This window comes from Nannospalax galili, unplaced genomic scaffold (assembly GCF_000622305.1).
Source record: "Nannospalax galili isolate Female #2095 unplaced genomic scaffold, S.galili_v1.0 scaffold14, whole genome shotgun sequence".
In the NCBI taxonomy this organism is placed as follows: Eukaryota; Metazoa; Chordata; class Mammalia; order Rodentia; family Spalacidae; genus Nannospalax; species Nannospalax galili.
Genome location: NW_008336953.1, coordinates 536,664 through 555,186, shown reverse-complemented (window position 1 = coordinate 555,186; position 18,523 = coordinate 536,664). Strand labels below are relative to the sequence as shown.

At 40.4% G+C, this 18,523-nt stretch overlaps 1 protein-coding gene across 11 annotated transcripts in view; it reads right to left on the bottom strand.

Moving 5' to 3' along the window:
* The window catches only part of Mllt10 (MLLT10 histone lysine methyltransferase DOT1L cofactor), a 193,024-nt gene that overhangs the window by 122,570 nt on the left and 51,931 nt on the right, over nt 1-18,523 (bottom strand). For 2 of the 11 annotated variants that reach the window (XM_029562896.1, XM_029562895.1), the window contains exon 3: nt 13,097-13,206. The exons of the other annotated variants lie outside the window; for them this stretch is intronic. In XM_029562896.1, the coding sequence (XP_029418756.1) occupies nt 13,097-13,144 (48 nt within the window). In that variant the 5' untranslated portion in view covers nt 13,145-13,206. The remainder of the gene's footprint in view (nt 1-13,096; nt 13,207-18,523) is intronic. 11 annotated transcript variants of the gene reach the window in all.

The window sequence follows — 18,523 nt, the reverse complement described above, 5'->3', positions numbered from 1 at the left end:
GAGTAGCTAGTATAAAGTGCCAACAAAAGACAAACATTATAAGGTGGACAAGAAGTATGCACATTTTAATCCTCTGTACAAACTGGGGGTTTTATCTTATATGACCGTGGACAAGTCTGACAAACAAGGCAGTAAATTCCAAGGACTTACACAAAGACTTTAAAACAACATTGCTTTGTTCTAAGAAATGCTGCAAACTCCCACTGTCCCTCTCCTTCTCCCTCTCCTGGACATAAGGATGGAAATACTAGTACTTCACCTCTTCAAACTGAAAGGCTGTTCTGAATTTTCTTCCACCCTGTTCTCTGTCAAACTAACTGCTCACCAGGCTTGTCAACTAAAACTCTGACATGTTACCGACAAGTGTCTGTGCCTTCTTCACGCCCACCACTTTGCTTCTGTCATTATGACCTCAGGGGCATTGCTATGGCCTTGATAGTTCTGGGCGCCTATATTCCTCTAGAGCATTTGAGTGTACCTTCCCGAATAGAAAAGCCCTGAAATATCCTAGTCCTTTAACACAATAAATGACACACTTGACAATCTGACCCTTAACTACCTCTTAGCCTTCCTTCTATGCATCACATCTGGGGCCCTAGCAATAGACTTCTCTCTACCACAATCCCCAATCCTGTTCAATGTTCAATGCTCACCTCCCTGGCTTTTCAAAGCTTCTGCTAGTTTAGTTTATAAAGGAGCCACTTTTGTACTCCTTCCTGGTTTTGTCCCTAAACCACTTAGGCAGAGAAATTGTAACTTTTTCTAAAACACTTTTACCATCTTTCCTTAACCCTGATGAGGCTAGGTGAATGCTCTCTGTACTTCTAGAACCACTATACATAGAAACATTAAGTCATATACATCAATTCTATCTTTTAAGCCTAACACAAATGTCAGATTAATGAACAGGCAAGAGTTTAGTTACACTAGGTATCTGATTTTTAAATGGCATTAGCAGAAATTCTAAAAATCGGAGGAAATATTTAGTCCTTTCAAACATATCCTTTAACAAGAGGCTAAATACACTACTGAAAATTTAGCATCTACCCACCACTATTAATCTTAGGGGAAAAAATAAGGAACTTTGGGTTGCCCCTTCCAAGACTTGAGCACACTCTAAGCACTCAGTGACGCCCCATTTTGATGTGGCTGGATTTTCTTTATCTCAACTACTATCATTCATTCTATACTGATAACACTATTATAGAAAGGACTATATTGATATTATTTGCACCATCTGCAAAGTACTCTACATGGAAGTTTTAGCTTTCTAACATGAACACACCCTTCACTTTAAGGATACAAGCTTCTAACATACACATGCACGCATGCACGCACAAAATCTACAAATTTCTTCATTGTCCCCATCTTCACATTTCTGAAAAGTTGCTAAATAAAGGGAAGATTTAAAAGTTTAATATATATGACAATCATTATATTCATTAACAAAATGTCAATGAAACAAGAAATTGACAAAGGTAATACAAGAAAATCTGCAGTCAGACGGTAAAAGCTATTTCAAGACGAAGCAGGTGGAAGTAGGGATGAGAAGGTGTCGCAGCACTACTAAGTAGAGGCGGCAGAAACCTGAGGGTCGGGAAGCAGCTAGGGGACGGGGAGATGGCCCAGGCAGTAGCTGCCATGCAAACCCGACAACCTAAGTCCAAACACTGGAACCTGCATAAAAACTTGATTTGTTGGCACACATCTGTAATCCAGCACTCAAAGTGTGAAGGCAGAAGCAGGAGAATCAGCCTGAAGCTCTCTAGCTAGTAAACAGCACAGCTGCAGAACCAGAGACCCTGCCTCAAAACAGGGAGGAAGGAAGAGAATTGACTCCAGAAAACTTCAAAGTTATCCTGACTTTCTCCCCACCTTCCCCTGCCACAGATATTTTTTTTAAAGGACAGGGATGGGGGGAGGGGGGAGGGAGGGAGGGAAGAAAAGCAGCTCAGTGGGTACCACAGCCTGCCTAGATTAACACCATCTGGGCAGTGAAACCCAATACCCAGGTTCTGCAGCAGCAGGCCAGTAATACAGAGAGGGCAAATGCTGCCCAGTGAGAAGTGGAGTTTATACAGAGATGTGCCCAGAACAGGATGAAGTTGAAGTGGTCTGCCTGAACTGTAAGGTCCAAAAGGAGTTGAAAGGTGAAAAGAAGCCAGGAGGTGCTCAGGAGCACCTGACCACTGCCCTACAGAAGGTATAAAAAAGGGACAAAAATGCAGATGTGAGAGACAGGTATGAGAATTATTCAAAACTAGGCCGTAAAATATGAAGAAGGGCCAAGCATGGTGGTGCATACCTTTAATCCCAGGAGGCAGTGGCAGACAGATCTCTGTGAAGATCTAAGCCAACCTGGTCTACATAGAGAGTTCCAGGTCACCTGGAGGTACAGGGAGGCCCAGTCTCAAAAAAACCAAAAACCAAAAACCAAAAAACAGGGCATGGTGTCACAGGCCTTTAAACTCAGCACTGTGAGGGTTAAGGCAGGTAGATTCCTGTGAGATAGAGACCAGCCTGGTCTGCATAGTGAGTTCCAGGTCAACTGGAGGTACAGGGAGACCCAGTCTCAAAAAAACAAAAAACCAAAAACCAAAAACCAAAATCCAAAAAACAGGCATGGTGTCACAGGCCTTTAAACTCAGCACTGTGAGGGTTAAGGCAGGTAGATTCCTGTGAGATAGAGACCAGCCTGGTCTGCATAGTGAGTTCCAGGTCAACTGGAGGTACAGGGAGACCCAGTCTCAAAAAAACCAAAAACCAAAAACCAGGCATGGTATCACAGGCCTTTAAACTCAGCACTGTGAGGGTTAAGGCAGGTAGATTCCTGTGAGATAGAGACCAGTCTGGTCTGCATAGTGAGTTCCAGGTCAACTGGAGGTACAGGGAGACGCAGTCTCAAAAAAACCAAAAACCAAAAACCAAAAACCAAAAACCAGGCATGGTATCACATGCCTTTAAACTCAGCACTGTGAGGGTTAAGGCAGGTAGATTCCTGTGAGATAGAGACCAGCCTGGTCTGCATAGTGAGTTCCAGGTCAACTGGAGGTACAGGGAGACCCAGTCTTAAAAAAACCAAAAACCAAAAACCAATAAACAGGCATGGTATCACAGGCCTTTAAACTCAGCACTGTGAGGGTTAAGGCAGGTAGATTCCTGTGAGATAGAGACCAGTCTGGTCTGCATAGTGAGTTCCAGGTCAACTGGAGGTACAGGGAGACCCAGTCTCAAAAAAACCAAAAACCAAAAACCAATAAACAGGCATGGTGTCACAGGCCTTTAAACTCAGCACTGTGAGGGTTAAGGCAGGTGGATTCCTGTGAGATAGAGACTAGCCTGGTCTGCATAGTGAGTTCCAGGCCAGCTGGGGCTACAGAGTAACACTGTGTCAAACAATAAATAAGCAACAACATAAACAGATGAAGATGGAACTGTGCGAACTACAACTCAAAGAAGACAAGCATACTGCAAGAAAGGTAGTTAGAAAGTATGAATCTGTGGTGCCCAAGCTGGTAATTACTGAAGGAGACTGAATGCAAAGGGGCGAGGTAAACTGGCAGACTTCATCGAGATGGATCAGACGGCTGCTAGAACCTCAAATGGCCGAGTGCTGCTAAAGAAACACTCTTAAAAAGAAGAGGGCAGTGTTTCTAAGCCACATCACAGTTATGCCTGAAAAAACAAACCATTGTAAGGACAACAGTGAACATGAATTCTGTGAACCCACAGCTGTACTGAAGCAGTCTTTCCAGCAACAACTTGGGAAGTGGAAGACATTAGAATCTACCCTTATCAGAGAATCTTGCCCTTTGATGCCTAGGTCTAAAATACACACCCAAAAATCAAGCAGACTTCTCAATTATTCTCACTGTTATAATGAGAATAGCACACCACTTCCAGCACTTTGATATGCTGAGCCAGTATACATTTATTCACTATCTTGGGTGGAGAGCAAAGTGGGGTGCTGTGGTATTAAGATCAAGTGCTCAGGCCACACAAGAGGACATGGCTCTCAAATTTTGGGTGCAAAATTAAGTAAAAGTCATTAGTTCAGATTCTGTCCATATTATAAAAGCCATTCCTACAGAAAACAAATCTTAAGAAAAGATAAAGATTGTTGATAAACTTAAGAAGGCAGACATCAATGCTGAGTCTGATGAGACTGGCAGCCAAACTAGAAAAAGACAATCAATGACTTGAAGTTTAAATAAACCAAAGAGAAACACCTCTATACATAAAGGATGCTAGACCAAGCTCTGCTTGACCCGGAGGAGATATAGAGGCCCCCAGTCCCATCCTGCCAAGCTCCTCCGTTTGATCCTATTCTGGCTGAAGCCAGGCTACTTCAATCTCACGTAGGTATGGTGGTGTAAGACTTTAAGCCAAGCACATGGGAAGCAGAGGCAGGTGGATCTCTGTTGAGTTTGAGCTCAGCTTGGTCTACATAGTGAATTCCAGGCCAGCCAGGGCTGCATAGTAAGACCCTGTCTCAAAAAGGTAAAGGCCTGGACATTAGATATTTAAGGCCATTTTAAAAAGTTAATAATGGACCAGGTCTTTAATCCCAGCACCAGGAAGAAGCAGATGGATCTCTAGGAGATCCCAGCTAGACCCTGTCTCAAAACAAAACAACAATGTAACATAATGAAATGAAATCTATGCAATTTATGCATATATTCTAGATCTGGACATACTATACATATATGAAATTTTTAAAATTATTTTTATTTTGTGTGTATGCATGTATTGCCTGCATGTAGGTAAGTGCACCCATTTTTTTTTCGTGTGATGCCCAAGGAGGTCAGAAGAGGCTGTCGGATCCCCTGGAACTGGAGTTACTGGACAATTCTTAGCGGCCATGTGGGTGCTATTATTCGAACTCGGGTCTTCTGCAAGAAAGCCAGTGTTCTTAACCACTGAGCCATCTCTCCAGCCCCATATATTAGAGAAATTTTACTCTATGACATATAAGTTTCTCTTAATTTTTTTGCTATGTACCATAATGTTATAGCCTCAAACAATTTTTCTGAATGTAGCCACTACCTCCCCTTTGTGATCTGTTACAATAGTTACCTTCTCTGTAATTATTTGACCTTTTTTCTGCAGGTCAAATTTAAGTTATGCTACAAGGTTCTATAAGCTCTCTATAGTCCATATTTAACTCCTTGGGCAAAAGTCATCTCTCCTGGGGCTATGGATGTAGCTCAGTGGTAGAATACCCATATGTGTGATGCACTGGGTTTGCTATCCAGTACAGCAAAAAGAAGAGAAAAAAAAAGTTTCTTTTCATTATGTTCTCATAAATGCTCCATTCAGTGATTTTTTTTTTTTTTTTTAAGTTTTCAGCAACATCCAATTCAGTTATTTACTCATTGTAATGTTTTCCATGTGTCCCTCCAGAATCCATGCACTGGCAGCAGGTGTCTGAGTCTTCTGGACCCCACTCTCAAAAACAGATTTGGGCTCTTTCAAAAGTGTGAATTCTTACTCTCAAGGGGCTGATTTCAAGCAGGCAGGCTCTCCTAAAGCAAGGCCACCCTGGTGTTTTTCTCTTCCCAACACATCTGCTTGCCCTTCTGTTTTATTCTGCCATGCTATGATGCAGCACAAGGGCCCCAGACAAAGTTGGTTCAAAGTTGGTTTTTGGATATCTAGCCTCCAAAACTATGATAAACTTCTTTCCCTTTTTATGTTACTCAGCCTCAGGTATTCTGTTGCACCAACAGAAAGAAAACAAATGGTACTTGCCTTTCAATCTTAGAGTCTTACACAGAAGGCCAAGTCCTCTATTAAATGCTTTGAATTTGTTAGTGTTGTACAATATTTATACTAAGCATGACTACAGTAAGCACCCAATAATCTTCTTAGAGTTGGGGATGTGGTTCAGGGTATACCCTTGCCTAGGACATGCGAGGCATACCACAAATAAACGAATTCCCTGGAAATCATATCTCACTACCATCCACAGTGGATTGATGTGATCCATAACTCACCAGTCCATCTTCCAACTGTTGCTATCATTTTAGAATTGCATACTGAATAAATATAAACCAGAATATTACTATAAACTTTTTAAGGGGATTTTTTTCTTTTCCTTTTTTGAACCAGACTGAACTCAAGTTCTGATCCCACTGCTTCAGCTTCCTCTGTAGAAACTAGTATTACAGGTGTAATCAAATATAAAGAAAGCTATAAAATGAAAAGAAAAATCCATGTTTCTGGGAGAGAAATTCCATAACTGTAAAAAGAAATTCTTTTTTTAGAAAAAATATTTTATAGTGTCACACGCCTTTAATCCCAGCACTCAGAAGGCAGAGGCAGGCAGATCTCTGTGAGTTCAAGGCCAGCCTGGTCTACATAGTGAGTTCCACGACAGCTGGGGCTACAGGGAGACCCTGTCTCAAAAAGACCAAAAATTATGTATTTTTTATTTATTATTTTTATTTTATGTGTATGCATGTATTACCTGCACGTAGGTTAAGTGCACCCGTGTTGTGCAATGCCTGCGGAGAACAGAAGAGGCCATCAGATCCCCTGGAACTGGAGTTTTGGACAGTTTTTAGCTGCCATATGGGTGCTGGGATTCAAACTTGGGTCTTCTGCAAGAACAACCAGTGTTCTTAACCGCTGAGCCATCTTTCCACGCCCAATATTCATTCTTAAATCAAGTACTTCACCTTAACTCTAATATAATCAAAATTGCATTTTTGTTCTAATATTCATCTAGAAAAATACGTTTTTGCTCTACTATATACAAAAATATGTATGCAAAGCCAGGATAATTTAAAACAATAAAGTACTAGGGCAAAAATGGGCACATCAATAGAACGGGGGGAAAAAAGTGCAGAAGCAAGGGAAAGAAGGAACCCAAGAGAAGAGTAGGAGACAGGCATTACTAAGGGAGTTATGTGTAAAAAAGGGGGAAGTTAGAGGGGAGTGGGGAAAAGGAGGGTTATAGAAAGAACTGTGGGAATAAAGGGGAAGAGGAGCTCAAAAGAGGTGGGACCAGAGCACACAAAAATTATCAAGGGAGAAATGGGGAAAACGGGGACACTTTAAATGGGAAGGGAGTAGAGGGAGGATAAGCCAGGGAGAGAAAGAGGAGAGATAAAATAGTGCCTAGCTAGTATAAAAAGCCAGAGGGAACTGTATTAGTCCAAAAACCTACTGAAAAAAATCACACATATAATATCCCTCCCTGAGTCCATGATTACAGCTGAAGTCTACATAATAAGAAACAGTGCCAGACAGGAGAAACCTTCCTTTGGGTTGTTGGCCAGGGTGGTTCAAGATACTTGCAAAATTGCACAGGCTGTTGCCACAGTTCTTGACTGCCTTCCAGAACTTGATGGTAAGACCCTATTGCTGAAGACAGGGCATATTTTGCACACAGGATTTGGAGCAATGGAGCTGGAAATGACCTGGAAGCCACCTCCCCTGAAGGTAGCTCTCATAGCTTTGGAGCACACTATGCAAGATGGTACATCAATCGACGATCCAACCCCAGCTTCAAGTCCTAAAAACCACATCAATGACTAGCACAGCAAAAGACACTGGCACAGCAGTGGCACTTTTATCTTGGGGTAATCAACAGCTAGCTAATTGGACTTAAAGCCCACTCAATGGGAGGAACTCATGTCTGGTACTGAAAACCTAGACAAACACATACAGCTGGAGAAGTCATAGATCTTAGAGAAAACCCCAAGGCTGTCAAATCCTTAGATAAATGTAATTTGTTAGTATGTGCAAAATATGGATCCTTAAATTTATAGACAAGTATCCCAGTCATCACCCATCAAAGTAGCTTCTTTTTCATCCAGACAGAGATTATTACAGATTTACACCACTGGTCACATACAGAGATTCTCTGTGAACTGCCCAAGCCTAAGTGGCACATCTAGTAAGCAACCTCTACACCTGAGGCTCATGGAACATAGAACAAGGGATGAAGAGAACACTAATGCATCTTTCAGTTCTCATCAATGAAGCTCCCTCATGCAACAGAGGGCGAAGAACACAAAAGGCCACAAATGGCCAAAATACAGAGAGTAGGAGTCAGCAGAGTGTGGGTCCTTGGACAGGTTTCCTATATTGAGCTCCACCCACCCAGGGCTCCAGGAACATTGTGGAAGAGGGAGCAGAAAGATTGTAAGAGCCAGGGAGGAAGTGCATAACCATCTGGAAATAGTCCTACAGGCACCAGGGACCCTTCTTACACAAACCTACAGCAATGGTGTCAGCATGCACAAGTCCCAAGCAAACTTAGGCAGACAAAAATCCCAGCAAAGAACTATGTAAATGAACAGCAAGCCCCAATCTTAGTCAAAGAATTATTGGCAGCTGATTACTACTGGGTGAGGAAGAGATGATCTTCTTTTAAAGGGAGGGACTCTAGATAGGATGATAGATCCCAGTGGATGAACTTTCCCTAAGGGACATCTTGAGACACTAACTTTACATAATAGGCCTAATATAAATGACAGAATGTATGAACTCCAGTGGCGGGTGGGGCTATGGGAGAGCACCAAAGGAGAAGGGGGGAGGGAGTATAAAGATGATTTTATGTATGAAATACACAAAAATTCAATAAAAACTATTTTTGAAAAAGTACAGAAGCATACCAATATATACTCAAGATTTTAAGAATGATGCAAACAGTATTTCAAATCACTGTGAAAACAAATAATTCAGTGATAGTGTTCTTTTTAAGTTTACTAACAAGGCCAGAGGAAAAAAGGACACATTTTGTCACATTCTAAAATTAATTTAGATGGATCAAAGCAATTCAGTCTTCATTCTAAGAATGAATTTGAATACTTTTGTCTTAAAACCATGAGGTAAGGCCAAGCAAGGAAACTGTCCATAATGGGAAGTCAGAACAGTCCAACACAAGTGTCATAGCCCAAATAGGGTTTGCTCCCCTACAGAGGCAGAACAGGTCAAGATCAACACAGAGGGGAAAGCAGGCAGTGGTAGATTAAAGCTAACTTGAATACCAAAGAGGATGAAAAGGACTGACAACCAGGGACGAAGTAAGTGGGACCTGAAGGAAGTTAGAATGGAATCTGCCATCAAGGTGACATTAAGATCTATTATTACAGAAATCAAGACTCAAATAAACAAATTATAGAGGAAAATGGAAGTCAGGTATATTTAGACCGAAATTAGTCATGAATAATTATAAGAAACCTATATTTGCTAGATAGCATTTGGTAAAGTCACCAAATCTAGGACTCTCAATATATAAACATAGATACAGAATATACAGATACATGTATGTGTATATAGGCATGTCTAGTCAAATATTGCATCAAAATTATCACCACGGCTTCATGTTTTTCAACAAATATAAACACAAATAATATAGACATTAGTGTATGTAAATTTTCATTGCAGTATGTACATACAGGCATCTATTTTCTAACTATTCCCACTGAAAGGGCCTGAGATGAGCGACACACAGGAACAGTGAGTCCATGTAGTGTGCACTATGGATTGTAAGTATCATTTGAACATAAAAGAATCAAAGATCCATGGAGAAATTAATTCTCAGGTCAGACCACAAATGACACAAGATGAGCCAGAAATGTATTGCTGTGTCCAAAGTAAAATGCTCACAGAATGATAGAAACATGTTAAGAGATTCAGAAGGCAGCTTAAAGAAGGTGTCATCAGCCAAGCAGCAAGACAGTATGAACATAAAAAGAAATGACAATAATAGAGTATGAGCTATTAAACTAAAACAGAGGATGTGGCTCAGTTGGTAGGTGCTTGCCTACATACACCAGAACCTTGCTTTGATCCCCAGCACTGAATAAACAGGGCATCGTGGTGCACACCTGCAATCCTAAGACTCAGGAAGTGGAGGGAGGGGAATCAGAAGTTAAGGCCATGGGTCTGGAGAGAAGGTTCGAGGGTTAACAGCATATTGCTGCTCTTGCAGAAGACCCAGGTTCCCAGCACTCACACAACTGCCTGTAACTATCATTCCAGGGAATCAGATGCCCTCTCCTGGCCTCCAAAGGCACCTGCACACAAATAGTACACATATAAGCAAGCATACACATATACACATAAATAAGTAAAACTGGGGCTGGAGATAGTTCAGCAGTTAAGAGCACTTGCTGCTCTTGCAGAGGAATCAGGTTGGGGTCCCAGCACCCACATGAAAGTCACAACCATCTGTCACTCCAGTTCCAGGGGAATCTGACACCCACTTCTGGCTCAGCAGGGAATACCCATCTGTGGTACACTTATATACACACAGGCAAACACTCATTCATACAAAAATACAAGGTTGTTCAAGGTCATCCTTGGTTACATAGTGAATTTGAGGCTAGCCCCTAAGATACATAAAACCCTGTCTCAAAGAATAAAACCACTGATAGCCATCAATCATAGCAATAAATTGAGAAATAGCTATGGAAGCTAAAATTAGTTGAGCAAAAGGCTGAGGGCACAAGGAACAAGATGTTTACATACTAATTACTGCCCCACAAAATGCCCATTGATTATGAAGGAATAAAAGCAACCTAACAGTAGCAAAACTTGACAGATGCCACCTTAACTAAAGATGGTAAAATAGCATCATCAGTGATGAGAAAAACTGATATCATGTACCAACTGACAGGATGCAATGACAAAAACACAAAACCACTTCTGACAAAAACACACAATCTATTTAATCATAAGGAAAACTCGGGGGGAAAAAAAAAAGAGACATTGCACAAAATAACTGAAAACTACAATACCATAAAGTATCAAAGTTATGAAAGTCCAGGAAAGTTACTATTTGAGATTAAAGGAGATCAAGAGACAAAATGTGCTCTTTTTGCATGAAACATGTTTCTGGGGAAAACAGGAAATTAATGTTACCAATAACCTCCAGTTTGATATAGATATGAGAGTGCCTTTATCAATATACTTGTTTATTTTGTGCTACTGGGGCACTGAACTCAGGATCTGGCATAGACTAGGCAGGTACTCTACCACTAAGCTATTGCAGCCCAAGAATGCCGTTCTTTATGGGAAAATATACCAGAGCATGGGTTTGGGGGGGGGGGATGACTCTATACAGTCTTGTAACATATGTAAGTTTGAAATTATTTCAAAATTAAGAGTGAAAACAAAGATTTTTACATTTTAAAAGTACTAAAAAAAAGGGGGGGGTTGAGAAATTACTCAGAGGTTAAGAGCAAGCACTTGCTGCATAACCGTTAAGGACCTAAGTTCAGATTCTAGCACCCATAACAAGCTGAGTATGGTCTTGCACATGACTGTCTTTAGCACTGTAGAGGGCAGGGACAGGAGGATTGTTATGGCTTCTAGCTGCCAGCCTAGCTGAAAACAGGAGCTCCACATTCAGGGAGAGAACCCTGTCTCAAATAATGAAGAGAAGAGCAGGGAAGGAGAGCCAATGCCACCTTCTGGATTCAAGTACTCAGGAATGAAACACACACACACACACACACACACACACACACACACACACACACACACACACAATAGAAACACATGCACTATCATAAATAAGGATATTCTCTACATATCATCTAGCACACACCTGTGATCCCAGCCCCCATAAAGTGGAAACAGGTCAAGAAAGCTGCCTTAAACAAAATAATGAACCCCCCCCCACACAACAACTTGAAGAAATAATATCATAATAAAAACAAGGTCAATTAGCAAACCTGAAAAACCTCTGCAAAAATTAAAAATAATAGTATACTATTATTTATATGGGGGGGTGTCTTTTTTTTAGATAGGGTCTCCCTGTAGCCCCAGCCAGCCTGGAACTCACAGAGCTCCACCAGCTGAGATTAAAGGCATGCACCACCATGCCCAGCTAAAAGTATATTTAAAAGTGACACAGTGCACTTAAGATAAGCACTTATGAATTGGTGATCATATTCTACAGGAAAATTTCAAACAATAACGAAGCTTCCAAAATATTCATGCCCTTTTACATGTTTTCTAATAGTATAAACTACAAGTATCAAAGGGGTTGGTTGATTAACTTACAGTTTGCTGAATCCAATAACATTCTGTATTACAGACTAAGTAGCCACAAAAAGTATGGCAAAAATATCATTTAAATATATTCAGGATTATTAAATTTCAAAAGCAGAAGAAACAGTAACTACTCTGGATTCAAATGCTTTCTAAGCATACATAGAAAAAGTCTAAGATAATTTAACTGAGAAGATTTATTTCTCCATACTTTCATGTTTTAAATAAAAATCAATTACCTAATTGAAACATTTTTAATTGCTGATGAATGCCAACGGCTCTGATGGAGGGAAGAAACATTTTTTAAATATTAAAGTATCTGAAATCTGAAAACTGACTGCAATGACATTTTTCCAAGATGCATTTCATTCAAATATTTAACACCACGTCTAAAGGCTCACTAAAAATGGAAAAACGCCTGACAAAGCAGTAAAGCATGAAACAATAGTATATGTGTACTAAAGCGGGAAAAACATGAAAGGAAAAGAAAACATTAAGGGCTTTTTGGTCTGTTTTGTTTTTGAGACAGGGTTTCTCTGCAGCACCAGCTGGCCTGGAACTCACTACGTAGACAAGGCTGGTCTCACAGAGATCAGTCTGCCTCAGCCTCCCAAGTGCTGGAATTAAAGTGCACCCCCACGCCTAGCTTACATGTTAAGTGCTTTTATTTGAAAAAGACAGAATCTCACTATGCTATTCAGGGGCCCTGAACTCCACAGCTCATCCCAAATACTTAGAACTACAGATAGATAGTGATTAATTCAAATCTAATAAAAATCTTGTATTTGAAAAAAAAAGGGGGTTAAAAAAAAGGCCAGTAATTCTTCAAGGACAATGTGGATTAAAATTTCCTTAAAAACATAATATAAACCTTCCTTACAATAAAAAATGGCACAGCTTTGTGTTTTACACTATTTAGAGCTTAATAACGTATTTTAAAAACTTCAGTTTAAGATAGTAACTATTTTTCTCCAAATCTCTCTAGACTTTGAGGGAGGCCTTTATATTTAAAATTACAAAAAAGAACTATCTCCCAGTTTCAGAACAAAAAAATGCAAGCATAATAAAATAATATCCACTGTACCTTATTATAACGATCATGTGGAACAGACTGTAAAACGATTGGTTCCATTGTAGAAACATTGGCAAATTGTACCTCTGGAATATACAGGGCACAAACCACATGAGCCCAACCTAAAAATAAATAAATACATAATATCATTTTTCAAAGTTTTATCAAAAATAAAATTACTACCTTTCTTAAAAGATCCTTTTAAATGACTCTTTAAATTCATAACAAAACAGTAATAAACCCTTACTACTGACTTATGTAATAATGATCAAACCACTACTGGCACAAAGGGCTCCTAATCATTACTCCAATTATTATGCACGGAAACATAAACAAAAGGAAGCATTAAGAACTCAAGTGCTTGATACTTAAGGGCAGACTAAATTCAGATCAACACTACTTCTTTAAACCTCTTAACTTGAGGAAACCAGGTGTGATAGCTCACAGCTCTAATTCCAGCACTCAGGAGGCTGAAGCAAGTGGATTACCTCCACTTCAAGACCAGCCTAGGCTACATAGTAAGTTCAAGATCAGCCTGTGCTACAGAGTTGAGCATCTATCTTATAAAACCTTTAAAAAAAAGTTTGAAGGCTACAGTTCAGAGTTAGTAGAGTCCCTGGTTAATGTGTGAAGCTTGGGGCTCCATTCCCAGTTCTGCAATAAATAAATAATAGTTTTGCTGGGCGTGGTGGCGCACACCTTTAATCCCAACACTGGAGAGGCAGAGGCAGGCGGATCTCTGTGAGTTCAAGGCCAGCCTGATCTACATACTGAGTTCCAGGACAGCTGGGGCTAGAGGGAGACCGTTTCAAAAAGACCGGAAAAAAAAAAAAAAAGGCAAAACAAATAACAGTTTTAAATAGCTTAATACTTCAAAAGTTTTAAAGGCTGGCTTATGATGTCCAAGGAAAACTGGTGGGGTCAGAGATATATTCAACCTTCTGCAAAGTCCCTCAACTCTTTGGTGGCCAACTAGATCTATGTAACAGCGCCTCGAAGCCCGGGATCCTTGCCTCCTGTGCACGGAATGTTAGCACCAACCTTTACTTGCTTTGCTGCTTTGCCTAAGGTTGACTTCATCCCTCAGGCTCTCCTCCCTGTTCTCCCCTTTGCCCTTTATTCCTCAACAGTTCTGCCCTGTTGCTTTTGCCCTATCCTCTTTAATGAAAGTTGATTTACATTGAAATGGGGGGAAAAAGTTTGAAGGCTACAGTTCAGAATTAGTAGAGTCCCTGGTTAATGTGTGAAGCTCTGGGCTCCATTCCCATTTCCGCAATAAATAAACAGCTTTAAATAGCTTAATACTTCAAAAGTTTTAACGGGTGGGGATGCAGCTCAGTAGCAGCGCACTAGCATAGTGTTCACGAGAGTTAGGGTTGGGTTCAATCCCCAACATCACCAAATAAAACGTGGGGGGGTGAGGGGGGAAGCTGAAGATATGGCTCAGTGGTTTAAGAGCTCTTCCAGAGATAACTGGAATTCAATTCCCAGCAACTATGTTGGGTGGCTCACAGCTCCTGGGGTATCCAATGACTCTGGCTTACAAGAGCACCTACACTCATGCGCACAGAGACACACACAGATATACATAATTAAAAATAGGAGCCTGAAGAGATGGCTCAGGGGTTATGGCTGGTAGCTACCATCTTTAACTCCAGTGTCAAAGGCTATGACACCCTCTTCTGGCCTCTGAGGGCACTGCATGTATGTGGTACACTCACATATATCAAGCAAAACACTCATACATATAAAAAATAAATCGCCGGGCATGGTGGCGCACGCCTTTAATCCCAGCACTTGGGAGGCAGAGGCAGGCGGATCTCTGTGAGTTCAAGGCCAGCCTGGTATACATAGCGAATCCAGGCCGGCTGGGGCTACAGGGAGACCCTGTCTCAAAAAGACCAAAAAAATAAATAAATAAATAAATAAAGGGGCTGGAGAGATGGCTCAGCAATTAAGAATACGGACTGTTCTTGCAGAAGACCAGGGTTCGAATCCCAGCACCCACATGACAGCTAACAGTTGTAACAGCTAACAGTCCGTAACTCCAGTTCCAGGGGATCCGATAGCCTCTTCTGTCTTCCACGGGCACATTGCACTTATCTACACGCAGGCAATGCATGCATACACATAAAAAAAAAAAATACATATACACACACACACACACACACGCACACACACTTTTTTGGTCTTTTTTGAGACAGGGTCTCCCTGTAGTCCCAGCTGTCCTGGAATTCACTATGTAAACCAGGCTGGCCTTGAACTCACAGAGATCTGCCTGCCTCTGCTAGGATTAAAGATGTGCACCACCACGGCTGGCATAAAATACTAAAAAAAAAATCAATTAAAAAAGGGACTGGAGAGATGACTCTGCAGTTAAGAGCACTGGCACCTAGCTGGCAGCTAACAACCGTCCTTAACGGTTCTGTTGTCCTCTTCTGGCCTTCAAGAGCACCATGCATACATGCAGTACACATACATGTTGGCAAAACATTCATACACATGAAAAAAAATGAATAAATAGAGGCAGCTAGATGTGGGAGAAAAAGAATAGCCCCGGTGTCACACCCTTGTGGATGATAGAGAAGGCATTTACTGACCTGGCCCACGAGGCGTGGGCGAAAGCTAACATGACTATCGGCAGAATGTGGAAGCAATCTGGGCGGACGGGTTGCCAAGCCACAGAGCGGAAGGGGGCACTGGATGTCCGCCTTTTGTGAAACCCTGGATGTTCACCTTTGTAAGTTACTCCATTTCCCCCTACTCAAGATATAAAATGAAAAACTCAAAATAAATAAATAAATAAAAACAAAAAATGAATAAATAAAAAGTAATTATTAAAAATTAAATAAATATAAAGGGGGGGGACACGGATTTTAGTACTTTCTCCTGTAGCCCCAGCTGGCCTGGAACTCACTATGAAGACCAGGCTGGCCTTGAACTCAAAGAGATCTACTTGCCTCTGCCTCCCAAGTGCTGGGACTAAAGCCCTGTGCAACCATGTCCGGCAAATAGTACTTTTAGTCTTATCTTAAATGTCAATATTAATTTTTATTTTTGTTAATATTAACAGTTTTCATTTTACTATTAAATTTCCATCTGAAATACTGTATAAGTTGATATTTAAAGTTACTATTAATTTGTAAATATGACTGAGGTAAAAAGCTGATGTGGCAGTGAAGCAGTGCTATAAAGTGGAAAAGGATGAAATTTCAGGAAGGTGGGATACAGCCACAGAGAAAAGGGAAGTAGTAAGCTCCTGGTTCTATTTCAACACTAACGCTAAAAGACTACAAACCAAGATTAAAAGCAAACTAAAAGTAGAGACCATACCTGGGCTTTAATCATCTTAAATTTGACCAAAGTAATCCTTAACTACCAGCACCCTAGGCACACACAAAGAGGAACAAATACATATATTTTCTTTGAAGGAAAACGATAATCAGCTTAGCCATAAATCATGTCTGTAATTTGTTAATTAGAATTTCCAGAACAAAGAAAGTACCAAACACATGAGAAGTAAGAAAGCATGAACAGAATCCAGCAAAAACAAGAAAATCAAAACAAATCTATATTTTGGAATTTCCAGGCATACATTTTAAAGTATGCTTATTATGGGCTTGAGATGGCTCAGCAGTTAAGATCACTTCTTGCTCTTACACATGACCTGGATTCAGTACCCAACACCTTCTTCAGGCCTCCACAGACACTGCACACATAAGGTGTACTTACATACACACAGGAAAAATACTTATATACATAATAATAAATAAACTATGGGGGCTGGAGAGATGGCTCAGCAATTAAGAGCACTAGCTGCTCTTGCAGAAGACCCAGGTTCGATTCCCAGCACCCACATAGTGGCTAATAACCATTTGTAACTCCAATTCCAGAGGATCTGACGCTTTCTTCTGACCTCTGAGGGCATTGCATGACACAGGTACACTTACATACATTTAGGCAATACACTAATACACATTTTTTAAAAAATGAAATAAATTTAAAAAAAATTTAAAGTAAAATAAGTATGCTTATTATAATAAAGTACATATAAGAGGGCCAGTAAGCTGGCTCATCAGGTAAACCCGTTACCAAGCCTGACAACCTGAGCTGAATCCCCAGGACCCACAAGGTGGAAGGAGAAAAACAACTCCTGCAAGTTGTGTGTTGACCTCCATACATGAGCAGTGTGAAGGGGTAGGCATGTACGTGCACGCGCACACACACACACACAAAAAAAAAATGGGAAAAAATAGACACAAAAAAATTTTAAATTACTACAATAAACTGATAACTATAAATGTAACAAATAGTAATTACAGAAGTAAAAACAGAAATTGTGGGGCATGGTGACCCACGCCTTTAATCCAGCACTCAGGAGGCAGGGGCAGAGGGATCTGTGAGTATGAGGCCAGCCTGATCTATGGAGTCACTTCCAAACCAGTCAGGGCTAGCTCTACATAGTGAGACCCTCTCTCTCAAAAAAAAAGATTCAGTGGAGGATTAACAATAGTTTGAATATGTCAAAATGGAATTAGTGGTCATCAAAGAGACCAGAAGAAAATATCCAGAATAGTAGCACATGACACAGACATATGAAGGCTACAAAAAGAGACAAGAGACATGAAAAGTCCTAACGTCATCAGTGTCAAAGGGAAAATGGCACAATAAATGACAATACCTAAAAGCTTTCCATAACTGAAGACAGCAGGTCACTGAATGAAGAACCACTATAAACAATAAGATAAATAAAAATACATCCGAGGCTTGGCACATTAAAAACTATAGAAAATCAAATGGTATTAAACATTTTAAACCATCAAAATGCAGATCACCAACAAACAATTAGGTAAGCCAAAAAATACTTTCGAACACCAAAGAGAATAAAAAAATTCTTCCTCGAATAGTAAAAATTATTCCAAAAACCAGTTCTGAGTTTTAAAAAATGAGGGGATATAGCTATATTCAATGCATATGGAGTATATATTGCCAGTAATACCTTATTAAGATTGAAGTAAATAAAACTGCTTGTATTAAAAGGAAAAGTAAAAACAACCAACAACTAAAGTGGCTCACACCTATAATCTCAGCACTTCAGAGGTAAAGGTGAGAGGATCAGAGGTTCAAGCTGAAAGCCTGTGTTACAAAAAGAAAAAAAAGGGGCGGGGGGCGTCAAAATGGTTCGTGGGTAAAGGCATTTGTTCCCAAGTCTGGCAATTTGCCCTGAGTTTGATACCCAGAACTGACATGATAGGAGAAAACCAACTCCTGAAAACTGTTCTCTGATTTCCACATGTACACCATGCACATAGGTGTGCATGTGCGCACATGCACACAGAATAAATAAAAAACAGTTTTTGGAAAAGGACAACTGGGGCTAGGGAGATGGCTCAGTGGGTAAAATGCTTGCTGTGTAAGCATGAGAGGTTTTTTTTTTTT